At 43.2% G+C, this 18,509-nt stretch overlaps 1 protein-coding gene across 6 annotated transcripts in view; it reads left to right on the plus strand.

Annotated features, from left to right (window-relative positions):
• Positions 1–18,509, plus strand: part of CASK (peripheral plasma membrane protein CASK) — a 225,635-nt gene that overhangs the window by 184,531 nt on the left and 22,595 nt on the right. For 3 of the 6 annotated variants that reach the window (XM_065239567.1, XM_065239570.1, XM_065239569.1), the window contains one exon: positions 14,284–14,337. The exons of the other annotated variants lie outside the window; for them this stretch is intronic. In XM_065239567.1, the coding sequence (XP_065095639.1) occupies positions 14,284–14,337 (54 nt within the window). The remainder of the gene's footprint in view (positions 1–14,283; positions 14,338–18,509) is intronic. 6 annotated transcript variants of the gene reach the window in all.

Genomic DNA, 18,509 nt, shown 5'->3' on the forward strand with positions numbered 1-18,509 from the left:
TTCCAGGTTATAATCGGCAACTACCGATCGAACACGTTCCGCGAAGAGACGGGTGTGCCCCAAGGCTCCGTCCTTGCGGTCACCTTATTCCTGATTAAAATGAATGGAGTCTTCAGCAACCTGCCAGCGAAGATCTTCATCTTTGTTTACGCGGAGTACGTCAAAAGTACAATTGAAGCCCTCCGTATCAAGTTTAACCAAGCCGTCAAATATATTCACCGATGGAGCATCGATATCGGTTTCGAGCTGTCGGCGGAGAAGAGCGCTTTCACGCACATCTGCCCACCGATCTCTGACGTTACCGATCACCATCAGACCTCAGGCAGTACCGCAACACAAATCTGTTAAGATTCTGGGAGTTCGTATTGACAGCAGCCTTTCATTCGTACCCCATTTCGATGAAGTGAGATCTAAATGCCGGTCGAGGTTAAACTTCATTCGCTCTTGAACTAACCTGTATGTCCAGAACAACCCTCATCGAGAAACTCACTCCTGTATATCAAAGAGCAATTCGAATCACCTCTGGCCTTCTCCCGTCAACCCCGGGCTTAGCAGCATGCGTCGAAAAAGGTGTCCTTCCCTTCGAGCCGTCGGGTTTCTGGAAAAAAAAAAAAAACTACTGGTTCGAGCGACTGCGTGTTCCTCCTAGAAGAGGCAAACCAGCTCCTCGCCAGCACAGCCAACCAGGCGCTCCCCCGGTCCACTGGTATGGAGCCCAAAATTTCTATTGATTCGACAATTAAGAATAACTTAAAAGTAGCTGCTAACCCCCTCGCCGTGAACCAGTCACACATGGACCTTATACACCGCCGATATAAAAACCACACGATCCGCTATTCCGATGGTTCTGTCGCACAAGGTAGAACCGGAATTGGGATATCTGGCCGCGAAATAAGTATATGTCACAGTCTTCCCGACCAGTGCAATATTTTCTCTGCTGAGGCAGCTGTAGCCTACGTCGCCATCACCACGCCGTCTAATAAACCCATCGTGCTCTTCACGGATTCAGCCAGCGTTGTAGCCACCCTCGACGCCGAGTACCCCACACACCCGTGGATCCAGGCCATCATCCAGTCCGCTCCACCCAACACCACCGTTGCCTGGATACCTGGCCACTGCGGCATCCAGGGTAACATTGAAGCCAACCGCCTCGCCTCTTCTGGTCGACTAATGAACAAACTGACAAGCGAAGTTCCAGGTCCAGACTTAATAAATTGGCGGTTAAAAATTACATGGGAGAACTGCAGCAATTACTGGTAAGGCAGAATAGATCTTTTTATCCGTAAGATAAAAGGAGAGACGCATCGATGGGTCCTACCTGACCACCGTTCTCAAGTGGTGTTGTCTAGGCTGAGGTCAGGACACACTCGAATGTCGCATAACATTGCTAAGAATGGCGAATTCTATCGACCTTGCCCAATATGCCAGATCCATCAATCGGTGGAGCACATGATATGCCACTGCCCACAATACCAAGGCGTCAGAGACCTATACGGTATCTCTTGCAACCAGTGATGCAAAATATCATGACACTCACGTGACACTCGTCTTCGCATCAACCGACTATCGCCTGATATCACCCAAGCTGACATTCGCAGTAACTTGGATCCCGTCACATTCTCCGTGAAAGAAGTGCACAAGAAAGCAAACGGGGAAGTTACGGTGAGATGCGGAACACACGAAAAAGCAGCACAGCTATTATCCTCTGCAAACCAGTCATTGTCGGACAGGTACTCGATTGAAGTTCTCAAGCCTCTCAGACCTAGGATGAAAATCATTGGCTTTTCGGATACGATTGTCGAGCAGCAACTAATCGACAAGCTCAGAAAGCAGAATGATCTCGCAAATACGGTTTCGCTCGAGGTCATTCGACTGATGAAAAATGTGAATAGACCATCAAATCCAATGAGTGATCGAAAATGATTCTGGGATGTTTGACACTCTGATGAAACGGCAGAAAGTTAACGTTGGATGGGATCGCTGTAAGGTTGTGGAGGCAGTTGATGTTCTCCGGTGTTTCAAGTGCTCCGAATACGGACACAAAGCTTCTTCATGTCCAAATCCGTCCTGCTGCCCAAGATGTGCGGAATGTGTTAACTGCGATAAACTTAATAAGCGTCAACGACTGCCAGCTGATGATGCGTTGGAAATCTCCCACGCGTCTTGGAGTTCAGACTGCCCCATCTACCAGAAAAGGTTGAAGAATGTGAAGCAGCGAATCTATTACTCCAGCTAGCAATCATCAGCGAATGGTGCATACATTACCCCACCTGAGCTTCCCGTTTCTCCAGGTGAGCCTACGAATGGTATATGTCCCGCCGAAGTCCGGCAGGATACTACACCAAATTTGAATGAGACTTCTTGGTTACAGTGCAATGAAGATATCAACCTTTGCCGCACATCTCTTAACGACAACGCAATCATCACCTCGGCCGATGACGTCAACCACTCAGGAGCGGCCTTCCCTGTTCTTCCAGGTAAGGCAAACAGTGGTATATGTCTCGCCGAAGCCGGGCAAGATGCTATCACGAAATTGAATATTGTTCTCACGTTCCAGCCCGCTGTCGACTCAGTACAAACCTCTGCTAACACAACGCCCTCTGATCACATTGAAGATATCAACATCACTGTAAACACCGCGCCTTTCGGCACTGGGGATTTTTGTGCATATCACTCGGTTGCACTTCCTGTTTCACCAGGTAAGCTAAACAGTGGTATATGTCCCGTCGAAGCCGGAAAGGATACTGCACAATCCATGAATAGTAACCACCTATTTCAGCCTGTCCGAGAAGAGTCCACCATCTCTTTGCTTAAGCCTACTACTACCACCTGCGACGTCGAAACCCACGAAACTGGTCGCCCACGCTGTGTTATTCGTACCGACAACATCGTAAGCTTCTACTACCACACAGCAAAAAAATAATTTTGATATCACATCAAAGTGGATGCACTACAATCATGTCGAAAATTTCATGTAATTTTTATGACCACATAAATAAACAAATGCAGTAAAAGCAGCGTAATGTCAGTTCATGCATTGTATTAATGATAATTTTGTCCTTTTTAGCAAGTAATATTACACCATATTTTCGACATGATTGTAGTGCATCCACTTTGACGTGATACCTATCAAAATTATTTTTTTGCTGTGCAGAACGTTAGGGGCCTCAGAACCAAAATAGAAGACTTCTTTCTCGCTGTCTCGGAGATAGAGTACGACATCGTTGTTCTCACAGAAAGCTGGTTAAACAACGAGATCTAATCGCCTCAAATCTTTGGGCCACAGTATCAAGTGTACCGTAAGGATCGCGATCCATCGATCTGGTAAGACAAGAGGTGGTGGGGTTCTAGTAGCTGTGCATACTCGATTGAGCTCTAAACTCGGCTCAAGAGCTGGATTTGCAAATGATATTTGGAGATTTTAATCAACCTTCACTTGTATGGTACCCAACCCCGGATAGATTTGCCCTTACGGATCCCCACGAATCTTCGTTTCCACAATCCAGTATTGCTCTACTTGACGGAATGACAGTACTTTGTTTAAAGCAGTTGATTTCGATCAAAAATGTAGGAAACAAAACCTTAGAGCTTTTGTTCGTTAACGCAGACACCAGACCATTATGTGACGTCTCTGAGCCCCCTGAACCACTAACAAGCGTGGATCAATTACATCCGCCATTCCAAGTTCTACTGCAGTGTTCTCCGCCCACCACGTTTGAAGAACTAAACAACGACAGAGAGTTCAACTTCAGTAAAACTGACTTTGCCGCTCTGAATCTGGCTCTCTCTTCCATCGACTCGTCCCGACTGTATGAGTCTGTTGACGTTAATGAAGCAGTTGATGTGTTCACCATCACCTTGCACCAGTTGTTCCGTGAACATGTCCCTCCACCACGTTCTCGCCCATCACCGCTATGGTCAAATAGAAGCAGCAGCACTGAGGAAATACTCGAGGGACAAGAACCCCTTCTCCAAGAGAAATTTCTGTGTTGCTAGTAACAGATACAAAAAGTATAATCGCTTTTTGTATGCTAGACATGTTCGTCGGCTTCAATCAGATCTCAAAGAAAACGCGAAAAGATTCTGGACGTTTGTTAACAACAAAAGAAAGGAAAATGGCCTTCCAACGAACATGTTCCTGGGAGACGAGTCGTCTGACTCTATTGATGGTATATGTAACCTGTTTGCTGAAAACTTTGCAAGCGTATTTGACGAACTTATGGTGGACGAAGATCAAATAAGAATTGCTCTTTCGGATGTTCCAGCGAATGCTCTCAACTTCCGCGTAGGTGAGATCGCAGATACGGATGTGCTCACAGCTCTGAGGAAAATGAAGCCTTCGGTGTCAGCTGGACCAGATGGAATTCCTGCTACCGTTCTGAAAAAATGTGCTGAGAATGTCTGTGGGCCCTTGAGATTTATCTGCAATAAATCACTTTCAGACTCTGTATTTCCCGATAAATGGAAGGCTTCGATAATGTTCCCGACGTTCAAAAAAGGAGACAAAAGAGATATCGCAAATTACCGTGGAGTAACATCATTGTGTGCTGGGTCGAAGCAGTTGGAGATACTGGTGTACAACATGCTAATTCGTGCTGCTAAGATGTACATATCCCCGGATCAACATGGTTTTTTTCCAGGGAGATCCACTGCCACTAACTTGATTCAGTTCACATCTAGCTGCCTTCTAAGTATGCCCGATGGTCATCAAATGGATTCCATTTATACGGACTTAAAAGCCGCATTCGATAGTGTCAATCACCGAATCCTGCTCGCAAAACTCGAACGCTTAGGAGTTGAAACTCGGTTTGTCAAATGGATGGAATCTTACCTTGTGAACCGTCGTCTTTGCGTGAAACTTTCAGCAACAGCTCAGGAGTTCCACAAGGAAGCAATCTTGGACCACTGTTATTTTCCCTGTTTTTCAACGATGTCTGCTCTCTCCTACCAGACGGGTGTAAAATCTTGTATGCAGATGATCTAAAATTGTACTTGATAATACGATCTATAGAAGACTGCCAGAAGCTTCAACAGTATATTGATCTCTTCGAAGGCTGGTGTGACAGGAATCATCTCGTTATAGGTGTGAAAAAATGTGCCGTGATATCTTTCACCCGCAAGAAATCTCCAATCTGCTGGCCATACACGATTCGTGGAGAAGCATTGGAAAGAGTCACAAGCATCAGGGATCTTGGAGTGGAGCTTGATCGCAAAATGACTTTTCGGGATCAACATCATCCAACATCATCGCTAGGGCTAACAGAAATCTGGGATTCATCTTCCGCATTTCGAAAGAGTTTCGCGACCCGTACTGCTTACGATCACTGTACTACTCCCTTGTACGTTCCGGGCTAGAATCTGCTTCTGTCGTGTAGAGTCCTCACCACGAGGTCTGGATAAAAAGGATAGAAGCAGTTCAATCACGATTCGTAAGATACGCGCTCCGGTTCCTGCCTTGGAATAACCCAAACGATTTACCACCGTACGAGAGTCGCTGTCGCCTGCTAGGAATGACAACTCTGGAAAGCAGGCGAAGCCAACAGAAAGCAGTATTTGTTGCGAAGCTGCTGTTAGGAGAAATTGACGCTCCCGACATACTCTCTCGAATAAACCTTGGTATTACACCCAGACAACTCCGTCAACGGCAGATCTTGAGGCTTAACTTTCAGAGGACCGATTATGCTCAGAATGAACCTATTAGGGCAATGTGTGTTTAATTCAACCAAGTTTTTTATCTATTTGATTTCAATGTTAGTATTAATGTTTTCATTCAACGACTTCGATCAATGCTATAGTGTTAAGGGTGCCTAGTGTAAGTTAATTCATGTAGACCGTGGTTTGTCCGATGAATAATAATAATAATAATAATAATAATAATAATAATAATAATGATAATAATAATAATAATAATAATAATAATAAGCAAGCAAAGCAGCAACTGCTTCAAAACGAGCACAGATGAGTGTCTTGATTGTCAGGAATGACCAGATCGGTGATGGATCACAACAGAAGACGAGATTCACCAGTTGCTTTTTACTTCTTTCGTCAACTTGATGGATGGTCATGGAGAGAGCTTCGACGAGCACATTGATAGGAATGTACAAAGCGTTACTACCATCAGCTGTTTGATGATGGTGATTGTGATAGGTCGCAACTCTGCTTGCAACATAAAAAATACCCTCAGCAAGGACCCCGGTCGTTCCGCTGTGCTATTGGCCTTTCTCCGCGAGACAGGCCTGTACAACCAGATATAACTCCACCCGATAGAGTCATCACTGCCTACAGCATACCGCGGATAGAAACAACCACCACTATCACACCATCAGGAACACCTTCAATAACCGCGACCATCGCTATGAACTTGAACTCTCCCCTGTCATAAGTTTTCTATTTTAGGAAACTCCTCTCAGGAACCATCCCTCTCTTTTGAGAAGTGTCCCCTATGAGCACTCCTCAATTTTTCAACTTTGTGACTTGAGGAGCGTTCGGCTGAAAGTCTCCTTAATAAAGATAACTAACTAACTAGCTATCCTAAAAATGAATCCTAAAGTTCTTGACGCCTTATCGACAACATATGCAATGTGTTGCTTGAGCATTTGGCTGGGTTCACTACCATTCTGTTTAACCTGCACCAACTAGCTAATACATTCAGCTGACGTTGAAGAAAGTGACAGTGAGTAATGGAGCAGATTTGTAGGAAGATTTTGAGGTCATCTGCATATGATAACCGATGAGCTTCGATGACCAGATGCACGTCGTTGAAGTACAGTATAAACATTACAGGTCCCATGTGGCTTTTCTGAGGTATACCTGATGTGGCGAAGAAGCTAGCTGATCTACAATCTCGTATGGCGACCGGTAAGATATGATCGAAACCAACTCAGAAGATTACCGCATACGTCGAGCCTGCCGAGTTTAGCAATCGCAATAGCATAGTTCAACTTGTCGTATGCTGCGGATAGGTCTGAATTAATAACGTCCGTTTGAACCCGATCCGACATGCTTTCGGTTATATGCGATGGTGGTTATAGAGCGGCCGACAGTAAACCCATGTTGATCAGCACTCAAATACTGCTTGCAATCGGACAGCAACGGTTCCATAATCACTAGCTCGTATAGCTTCGAAACGGCACTTGGCGATGTAATTCCTCGATAGTTATCCACAGCTCGCTTCCTTCCTTTTTTGTGAACGGGAAACATGAGCGCAAATTTCCAGCAAGATGGAAATATACCTCTGGAGAGAGGCATTCGAAACAGGCGATGAAGCGGAATTAACAAGCTATCAATATGTCTCTTCAAAAATACAGATGGAACTCCATCAGGTCCTGGTCGGTGGGATTTTTCTGAGGCATAAAAATCTCTGGTCACGTCTTCCTTCGGAAGGGAAGTACTCTCTCCTTGTCATTTAATCTAACTGTCATGGATTGCTTTTATGAAGACGGTCTAGTGAGGTAGATGTGTTTCCAAATGATATGCTAGTTGACCGTCATTTTTTAGATGTGATGGTTATGCGAGGATGACCGTCAATTTACAATAACCGTTATGATAATGCACAGCACTGCCTAGAAGTCTTCTATTCTTTCCTGAGAACTTTCCCGAGAAGTCCTATGATTTCCTATGTATTTCCCCGAGAAGTCTTTTAAACTTCGCTGAAAAATCTTTGAACTCCTATGTACTTCCCCGAGGAGTCCTAGCATCTCTACCGAAAAGTCCTATAGACATCCTCGAGAAGTTTTCTGAATTTCTTCGAGAAGTCCTATGAACATCCCCGAGCAGCCCTAGGAACTCCATGGAGAAGTACTATGGAAAACCCCGAAAAGTCCTATGGATATTCCCTAGAAGTATTTTAATCTTCTCAGATAAGTCATGTGAACTCCTATGGACTTCCACGAGTAGTCCTAGGAACTTCACCGAGAAGTTAAATGTAACATTATATTTTTAATTAAATTAAAAAAAATTAAGAAGTTATGCTTCTACTAATATGTTCAGACTACAGAGTTATAACAAGTTAGTATCGTCCATTCTGTAGTTAGCTCCCCATCCAAACCATGTCCGTTTTGTCAGCAGCCATCGCATTCTGTTTTCAAATGCGATGTATTCCGCAATTTGTCCGTAGCTGAAAGGCACGAGTTAGTAAGAAATAAGTTCCTCTGTATCAACTGCCTTTCACCTGATCACCAGATCAAGAACTGCAGCTCCAGTGCGTGAGTGGTTCGAACCATCCTCCTCCGCCATCTTTGTTCATGTTGCCTTACCGTCGCTCAGCCACTGCTCCACCTCCTTGGTTGTAAATATTCGCAAGATTCCATCAACAGTCCAGCTGCAGATAGCCTTAGTAAAGGTCATCGATTAAAAAGGATTCTTATTGTGGGCCAGAGCCCTCCTCGATCCAGCCTCCCAGCTTAACGTCATCTCCGAACGGTTGATTCAGCGGTTACTAGCAAGGAAGATTAAAGACCATCATATCATCGAGGACATTGGAGGCTCCACGACTGTAGCAAATCACTCTGTCTTCGTCAGTATCCACTCCCACTGAAGATCTACACCCTCAGTGAAATTACGCACCATCTTCCATCTAACACTGTGGATGTCTCCATTCGACATCGTACTTGCAGATCCAAACTTCCACGAACCTGCATCCGTGGATATGATCTGCTGCTGGAAGATTTCATGAAACTAGAACCAGGGAAGCCAGTGTTGCAGAAAACAAAGCTAGACTACGTAGTCTCCGGAAGAGCTGGTCTTCGTCAACCGTCTAATCTACCAGTCGGCGCTCACGTCTGCAGCACACAATCCTTGGAGAATCAGCTAGCGAAGATTTTGGAAATCGTGTGAGTCTTCCAGCACGATGTCCGTCGAAGAATCAACCTGTGAGGCTCACTTCGATGCACCAACCACTAGGGCCACACTCAGTGGCCGGTTTGTTGTTTGCATCAACTCGGCAAGTCCTACGATGTTGCCAAACGTCGACTTCTGCTGCTGAGTCGTCGTCTCGAAGCAAATCCTTCGCTCAAATCAGCATATTCGGCTTTCATTCAAGAATACCTCCAGAGCTTGGACACATGGAGGAAGTTCCCAACGATTCATCAAGCCCGTCGTTCACCTACTTCCTTGCACATCACTGCGTGGTTTACCCAGACAGTCTTACCACCAAACTACGGGGTTTTTTTTTATGCTTCGTGCGCCACGGACTCAGGAATATCCCTAAATGATGAACCCCAGAAAGAGGTTTCCCTAGTTAGAAAGGTAGGGAGTTCCAGAAGGGAACTCCCCAAATTACAGAGTTTGGTGTAGGGGATCCCGGAAGGGAGTCTCCAGAAACAAGTGAGGCCCCAGAGGGGGTCCCCTTAACACAGAGAGGTTCTTTTGCAGAGTTTGAAATGTTTGTTTGCTGTCAATGTTGTAGTCATCTTGTTGTCTAGTACTCTCCTTAATCGCGTCCTTCTGTGAGATATTCGAGAGTTGTTGTGTGGCTACCGGGAGTCATTGTTATTTTTTCGTTGCGGTAAAGCAGCGTAGGTACGTAGAGCGTAGTTCATTTTTATGAGTAAAGTGAATCCATTGGCGTTGTGGTGGTCAGAGTTTAAGGTGCAGCGATTAGATTTTGTTAAAGAGGCCGACCACATGAAGGAAGCCAATCAGTGCTGCAGTCCTGGCCGGATCGTCGCTAAGTGCATATCTGATGCTGCCTGAATTGTCGTAGCATTCACGGAGACCCTGAATATTGTGGGCAGTGGCAGAGTGAGGCGTTCGACAGAGTTCACAAAATTTCCGGAAAGGCCGTTCCCGGAGAAATTGTGCGATATTCTAGTGTAACCCGTTCTGAGCCTCGACATGATCCACTTACGAGTGTCACCCTTATTTTTTTTCTAGTGAAATGGTCCCTCGAATGGGACCATGAGGTTGACCATGAATTCCAGATAGCGTTTTTAGTCAATTGTTTTTAGATCCCCTGCTGGGAATAGGACCGCTTGTATTCCGGAGGCCGCTAGATGGTCTGCCTCCTCGTTTCCGCGAATGCCAACGTGTTCAGGGATCCAGACAAAGGTGGTGTTTCTGGGTGCGTATTATTGGATGGCTTGAATCCACGAGTGTTTGGCTAGATCAGAGTCGAGGGCTTGTACTACGCTGGCGGAGTCAGTGAATACGACAATCGGCTCATTTGAAGGAGTAGTGGCGGTGATGAAGGCAGCGGAAGCATCCGCCGAGAAGATGGAGTATTGATTCGGTAGTCGATGGCATATGGACATATGGGGATCCGAGATTCCGATGCCGAAACCGCCACACGAGACTGAGCCATCGGAGTACCGGATGGTGTAATTATTATACCTGGTTCTCTGGAGCTCTGCGACCGATCTCATAAGTACAGGTGAATTGGTTCCTGCTTTGAAGTTCCTCTTTATCGTCAAGTCAGTAGTGGGTCCGGATAGGTTCCAACCTCTGGCTCCGCACCAGCGGACCCTGGACACCGAAGGGAGCTCCAGGTTGGTTTTCTAAAATATGTCATTATTTCTGACATTGAGAAATGTATCGTCAAATATGGATGAACTTCGTTGACCGACTTCTCCAGGAAATTCTGTGGCAAGATAAACCTGTTGGACCAATCCGGGTTTTCTAGCTCAGGACTGTCATGTACGGAACATCCACATTTGATCGTTTTATGTTTAGAGTGTTGATTACTCAGATTTGAGCAACTTATATAGGTGTGAACAGTTTTGACAGAGAAGATACGGACGAGAGTTGGAGGAAGGCAGGGAAATTTAACGGCACATACTGGACTACGGATCGGCACACAAGAGCGGAACCGGCTTGGAACCTGGTCCCTACACACCCTACCTAGCCACTAAGCGTCTTCGAGAGCTTGCCAAACAAGGCCAGTCATCTCATCCACTTGCCGCAAAGGTTCTCGCCGACGATTTCTAACTACATGGATGATATGATTAGCGGAGTTTACGACGTGGACGAAGGGAAAACTCTATGCACTCAGCTCCTTGAGTAGTTGCAATCACCCGGTCTCCGTAAATTGCCATCTAACTCCTCAGAAATTCTGGAAAGTATCCCAGCTGAACTCCGCAACAAAAGTTCCGTTCTTAGTAGATTCCACCTCAACGGTTAAAACCCTAGGACTCAAGTGGACACCAGCCTCCGACGAATTCGGTTTCCACGTACCGAAATGGAATGAAGAGAGTGTCATCACCAAACGTATCGTACTCTACGATCCCCTAGGACTCGTAGGCCCTGTCATCGTACTCGCCAAGTGCTGGGCAACTAAGAAGACCTGGGACGAACCATTAGAAGAAGAACTTCAACATCGTTGGCTGCAGTTCAGGGGCTGCTGGAACCATCACTGTTCCACGACGGGTCATATCGATTCCTGAACCTATCATTCTCGAAGTACACGGTTTCAGCGAAGCTTTATTACGGGCGTTCGGAGCCTGTAATTATTTACGTGCAGTATCAACCTCTAAGTCGAAGGTTGCTCATCTGGGAAATAGTAAGAAGCAGAAGAAAGTGAACTCTCCGGTGCATTACTACTGAGCCACCTCTTCCAGAAAGTACAACTAAGTCTAAAATTGAAACGTCAAATCCTTGATCTGGGTCGACTCAACCATTGTGCAACATTGGTTGGCAGCGACTCCTTCACACTAGAAGACATTTGTAGCCACCAAGGTCTCCGAAATTCTGCATCTTAATAGCAATACTTAAGGCATTATTTGAAAAAAAAATTGACATTAGGTTTAGAAGTAAATTTTGATAAATTTCAAGTCCTTATTAGGTTTCCTTACGATAAATCTAAATCGCTAACTGCCATAACTCTATATGATAATAAATTCAAAGTTAGACAGAGATGCTTGAACGCTTATAAAACAAGTCAAATTGTGGTAGAGTTCTGTAAAAAATTAAAACCAGCATGGGAGCTAGGAAAACTTATTTATAAAACTTTTTTAGCACCTTCATTAACATATGGTACAAAAGTGTCAGTTTTGACTAGGAAAAGCAGAATTTTGATGGCAAATTTTGAAAAACTAAAACTGAGAAATACAAAAGGGAAGAAAAGGTCCTACCGATTTAAGCGATTTGGATAGGGAAAGTGGGATTGCCAGCTTCCTGTTGCTAACATTTCGTGGATAGAGGACGGGCTCTTCTCCACACTCATGGGGCATCCTTCAGGACGAGGGCTTGTTCCGTTGCGTATATGATCTTGGTTGCTGGAAGAAGATTCTTATTCTGTTCCTGGTGGGTTTCGTGTGGGTGTTTCATCTTACGGATCCACCCTTCCGTTTTTGGCCCTTCATACAGCGCCAAGCTGAATATGATTTGTTAGTGGGACTTGATCAAGCCGTCCAGATTGGACTGCCCATTGCTATGTGCAGGCGCCTTGCTACATGAGTGGTAGTCTCAGTCATCATCATCAACAAGGTCTCCGAAATTCAGCATCTAACAACGCATGGAATTTGGGGACACGTTTCCGGATTAGAAAACCCCTCGGATATTATTTCTCGTGGAATGCTGCCTACTCAACTGGTGGAAAGTTTCCACTGGAAACCGACATTTGGTGGCACGGCCCTCCCTGGCCTCATTAAACCTCGCACATACCTATATCCAATGACGATTTCCTCATTGAAGATCTTGAGGAACGATCGATTGCTCTTCCAGTACAGAATTCTTTTTTAATTTCCTCTTCAAAATCTTCTGCAGAACACAAAACGTTCATTATTCATGAACATTTAGTGTTCAGTTAGTGACTAGCAAACATTGCCCGCAGCTTGTGCCACTGTTTCTTGAGTGAGTTAACTCAAATCCATCCGTGCACTCGTCTATTAGCACCCAAAAAACAACGTAGAGAGTATGCTTTTGATATAGCAATTTTCTTAATTCCAAAATTGGCGGAATCGCTTAACACTTACGAAGATCTCATGAAAAACAAATGGATAAGCATATTTTTCTGAAGCAAAATGCCTCCAAACAATTATTCCCCATAGCATCCGACCGTAACCATTACCCCGTCCGAGAATCCTACCAAATTATGAATATTCTTATCCCACGATTACCCACTCAATAAATATTCATACTGTTGCTCTTCCCTCGAACTTCTTGCCACCTGAATGAAACCCAAAGGAGCCCCAACCCTGTCCCTGCATTGCAAATCATGGCGATGCCTTGAAGCAGTTTTCCTCGTCCCAAATTGGCTTTCTTGCTTTCCGGCGGGCGGCGATGATATGTTATCATACTTTCTCCGTTGCCATTGGCAGAGCAAGGAGGCTCACAGTTGTCTGAAGAGGATCCAGTTCAAGCCGCCTATAGCGAAGCAGCGTATGCAATAATGGCACGGACGATTCCTATTCCGGATGACACTTTTTCGGCTTTGGAATTTCAAATTAGTTCTTTTATCCAGGAAGCCGTACCATGAATACTAACAGGAGGAAATGAAGATAAATAAACAATCGCGTAATGGCAATTAGTGATTGGATTTTGTTTTTTATTTTCGTTTCATTGCTTTAATGTTTATTGTTTAGCTTATCGATTCAATTACATCTAAATTGATTTGGCTGCGGAATTCTAATCGATTGTGGACGTGTAAATATGATCGATAGCGCCTGAATGTATGCAAAACCATAGCGGGGATTTTTTGACAATGACATTTATCACGGCTCACTTTTATGTGTTTGTGAATTTTCGTGCCCACATACACTCATACACAATGTTTTCCCAGTAGTTGAATCAGTGTTACGATTTGTCATTTCCTGTTCTTCATTTTTCATAATATTTCATATCCACCAAATTTTCGGTTTCTGTATGCGTGCGTGTGTATTATTATTCCCTGTATAGTTGCTCTCCGCTCTGTCCACTTGAGTTATTGATTTGGCAATCACAGTTGAGTTCACAGTGTGAATGAGTTTTGAGCCGTTTTTGTCCCCGATTTCTCTGTTCCTACTTTTCCTTCCTCAGTGTCTGTAGATATTGTATAGAATCAATAATTTTATATTTGATATAAGTTTGATATTGTTTTCTCATATTTCTACTTTCCAACAACTATCTTACGAATTCGTAAATAACGACCCGGTTGTCTGTCTACTTGAATCAATGTAAACAAATTTTTCCCAACCAAAAAACAACTGAATCCGACCATTCGACTCGAATTTTTTGATTGAAACCAATACAACAATAACACAATTGATCAACACCGACTACGAACCGAACCAATCGAAAAACGTGTGCAAATTTCGTTTACTTACACTCATAAACTTTAACTTACATCCACTCATACACACGTACGTATAGGAGAGGTAGGGCCCGGTTGCTCAGCACACGCAGAGGGATGTGACGGATCTACAGGTATTAGATTAAATGCAAACTTACACTCGCTCAAACTTCTTTTATTTTCTTTGTTATGAAAAAAAAAACCTAGACCCAACTAACTAACGAACAACCGAGGGTTGTGGGCAAGCACAAGACTAAAAACACAAATTTCGTACGTTCATTCGTAGAGCTATGCACCCGAAACGATTCGTTATGGTGTGATTTTGATGGGAGATTCACTTCACACTGTTTGACATTTGGCAGAAATTTTCTAAATCACACCACTCGTTTGAGTATGGGATGAATAATTCAGAAGAAATTAGTAGAAAAGAAAATTCCTAGATCAGTTAGCATTTGCGACAGTCCCACGCAGAGCGAACGTTTATGTCTTACATTCGATGACGTTTGTTTCCTTTATGTTTACAACAACGGTTGACCGAAATTTATGTTTTTATTCTCGATATTTTAAGTATTTTCGGATTGATTATGTTTTTGTTTTTCTTATCTTAATGTTTGTCATTTCTAGTGTTCTAGTTTTGAAAAGCTTTTGCTTCAAATTGTACTTTGTTATTTTACCATAGCTCTAGACTTAATGGCTTTGTCTTTTGTCAGTTTATGCAACTCGATGTAGATAGATACTCTTATGAATGCTTAATTTGAGGTCATTAATTTAAAACCGTTTTCGTGTGCATTAGATGGATAGTGAGGCCTTGCTTATGGGAAACAGTCCTATTGTTGCGATGCGTTAGAAACGATAGGAGCCTATTGTTGTGTATGGAGACCTCCATACACAACAATAGGCTTCTAACGGTTCTAATTTGCACGCAGGGTTGCTGATCTTCGCAACGAATCGTGTTTCGCCTTTTCTACTGCTCACCAACGGTATTATTCTGCTGCAGTAAAAGCTTTTCTCTTCGTGCACTAATCCTTGTGAGCAACGAATGGCCCGTGCCTTTTCTGTTTTTCGCTTCTCCTACTGTTATCTGTCATTCGCTGAGTTACCACCTTTCGCAATCAAGCAAGCGTCACTCACCAACTGTTCATTACTGCACGAAAATTGATTCGACGAATTTGACAGCAACTTGATTCGCAGCCGAATAATATTCGCAGCGAATGCTTCTGAATGAAGCGTGAGCATCTGGAACTGCACAAATAAAATACAGGCAGCAACATCTTGTTCAGGTAGGGGTTCCTGGGGTAAAATGCACCAGTTAAGGAACTCAAGGTGTTTTCCCATTAAAATTAAAAGCAACAGTGAATATCATGTATTGCATAAATTTTCTTAAGCATTATTTAGTTGTTTATATTCGAAACATATATGGAAACTTTGAAAACATACCTTAAAAAATGATTTTAGGGCATCATAAAATAATGCCACTAATCGGGGAAAAATTCACCCATGCTGAGGTAAAATGCACTACAACAAAGAGGCAAGACGCCCCATAATAATGAGGCAAAATGCATCCCAACAATGGGACAAAATGCACTACAATAATGGGGCAATATGACTCTCCTTATCGTGACCAATTAATGCAGAAGAACGTCTTCGTTTTTGACTGCCCCCAGTTCCGATCGTAGTTGTTCTAAGGTCCATGACCACTTAGTAGACTTCGGAACGTTGCGCACAATTTATGAAGAAAGAATTGAACGTAAACAAGCTTGTTTACTAAAGGATGATTTAACCCCAAACTTAGGAGTGCATTTTGCACCAAATCTCAATAACTTTTTCAAAGGGACGTATCAGCTTTTGTAAACAATACATTTGATCGTCGATTTGGCGTAACTGGTAGCTCGCTCACGCATGCTAACACTACCATCAGATAGGGGTAATGTTTACCTACCTGTTAATGGTGTAAGTTAGCGTGTACGAGCTACCAGTTACACCAAATCGACGATCAAATGCATTGTTTACAAAAGCTGATACGTCCCTTTGAAAAAGTAATCGAGAAATGTTTTTGATCATAAAATAGAAATACAGGGGTAACTCAAAATAACTAGGATAAGCAAATTTTTGGTCAAATTTGGAGTGTTGTAACTTCGTCAAATATGATCTGATTTTAAATCTTCCAAGAGCATTTGACTGGAATACTAATATTGTTCTACAGTGTAGCCACGAAAATAATCCTGGTCACCGGATACCGGAGATATTCCGGGTTTCCGGAAGGCTTGTCTAACTTGCTAAATTTTTGGTGAAATTTTATATATGATGCTGGTTAAGTATATATATTTTTATTGAATGCAACGAAAGAAGAACCATTTTTTAAGCGAATCGTATGCCAAGAACTAAAATCGGCCCATATTCAACCGTGATATGGCCATTTCCCTGGAATCGGTTCTGGTGGAGGGTTCTGCATGCGGACAGATCATTGAATCACTCAAAGCATGCCGTGCGACAGCTCTTTCTTCATGGTTTCTCGCCAATAGACTTTCGATAAACTTTAAATACATCATTGACCACATTGGCCACTCTCAGAACATCCAGTATGCCCCCGGGGGAACCTGGAGCAGGGGACAATTGCGTTTTTACACCAAAACATGCCGTGCGATAGCTCATTCTTCATAGTTTTTCATGAATAGGCATTCATTAAACTTCAAATGGATCAGTGACCACATTGGCAGTTCTTGGAATCACGGGATACCCCCGAGGTATCCTGTAGCAGGGGTCAATTGCGTTTTTACTCAAAAACATGCCGTGCGACAGCTCTTTCTGCTTATATTTTCATGAACAGTTACAAATTTGGGTAGAATCTACCCAGATCGGTCAAAACTGAACCTACCCAAAAATGGGTAAACTATGTAAGGGGTGACAAGTTGACAAATGAACAAAGTCAATCGGATTCATGTCGATGTTGTTCATTTGTCACTATGGTAGTTTTGAAATAGCGTGTGTATATTACAAACATGGAATCAGATGAAAAAACTTGGAATGGGTAATCTCCCAACAAACAATTTGAGCTGATTAAAAACTGAATAAGCCAATTTTTAGCAAGAAGCAGAAGAAGCAAATTTCGGCCTGTATAAGCTCATATTCAGCATTCAATGTTTGTTGGGCTGTCTTCAAATAAAATTATTTAGATAAAGATATATTTACCAACTATTGTAAAGGGCCTGTTAGTTTGTGTAAACATAACTTCGTTTACCCTTTCCTCAAAAAGCGTGGATCTCCTATGCAAATCAATCAATTAGTTTGCGTTGTTTACAAATACTGATCGGCCGTTTTCAATTGTTGGTCGAGAAATTGACTTGAAATTTGACCTTGGTCTAGTCCCGGTCCGTTATCTATCGGGTTGAAAATTTTCTCGACTTCCCTAGGCATAGAATATCATTGCGTTTACCACACAATATACAAATTCATGCATTGGTGATGGCATCAAAAACTCTCAATTAATAACTGTGAAAGTGCATCTAGAACACTACGTTGAGAGTTGGTAAAACGCCCGCTACAGTAGCGTGAAAAGATGATGAAATCATCGACAAATGATGCAAGGGATTTTTTATTGAATTTTAGCAATATCTTCGTTCCGCATCTATGTTCGCCAAGCAACGATATTTTGTGCTAGACGAATCGCGGATCACTTCCACTGCGTCAGAAATCTTTCTTTTTAAAATTCCAGATCGACGCTTAAAACTTTCACTCATCTTTAACACTATGCAATAATATTCACGGTGAATATTAAAACTATTCGCGGTGAAGAATCTTCACTGTCGTTACTTATCGTGTCCGAATACAACGGATTGAAGAAGGACAATAATAAAACAAGACGGAATGAAAGACAGCACGAACAACACGAAAATTCATCACCCACCGGTCACTCACAGAGGCTCTCATCAATGACAGTATTCGGTTCGTTCGTGAACTCAAGCTTTAAGCCCGTTACGTTGAAAGCGTTCGGAGATGACAAACGCTTTCGAATAGTACGAGGCGAATATCAGTAACCCTGTTTGCACGGCATGCAGATTAGCGGGAGTCATAATAAAAATTGTTCCATTTTTAAACGGCCACATTAACATTAGCGCTATCTTGATGTTGGTTTTTGTGTTGCAATTATTTGACAACCGTTATAACATCAGGCATAACATTTGATAACGGCACAAAAGCATTTGTAAACAAACTTTCCAAGGTCCTTTACACGCGAACCAAAGTACGCCCACGCAAACCAACAACATCATCGGATAGGGGCAACTGTCACCTTTCCAAAAGTGGTATT

This window comes from Ochlerotatus camptorhynchus, unplaced genomic scaffold, assembly GCF_037179485.1.
Source record: "Ochlerotatus camptorhynchus isolate MF236.1 unplaced genomic scaffold, CSIRO-AGI_Acam_v1.1 ptg000056l, whole genome shotgun sequence".
In the NCBI taxonomy this organism is placed as follows: domain Eukaryota; kingdom Metazoa; phylum Arthropoda; class Insecta; order Diptera; family Culicidae; genus Ochlerotatus; species Ochlerotatus camptorhynchus.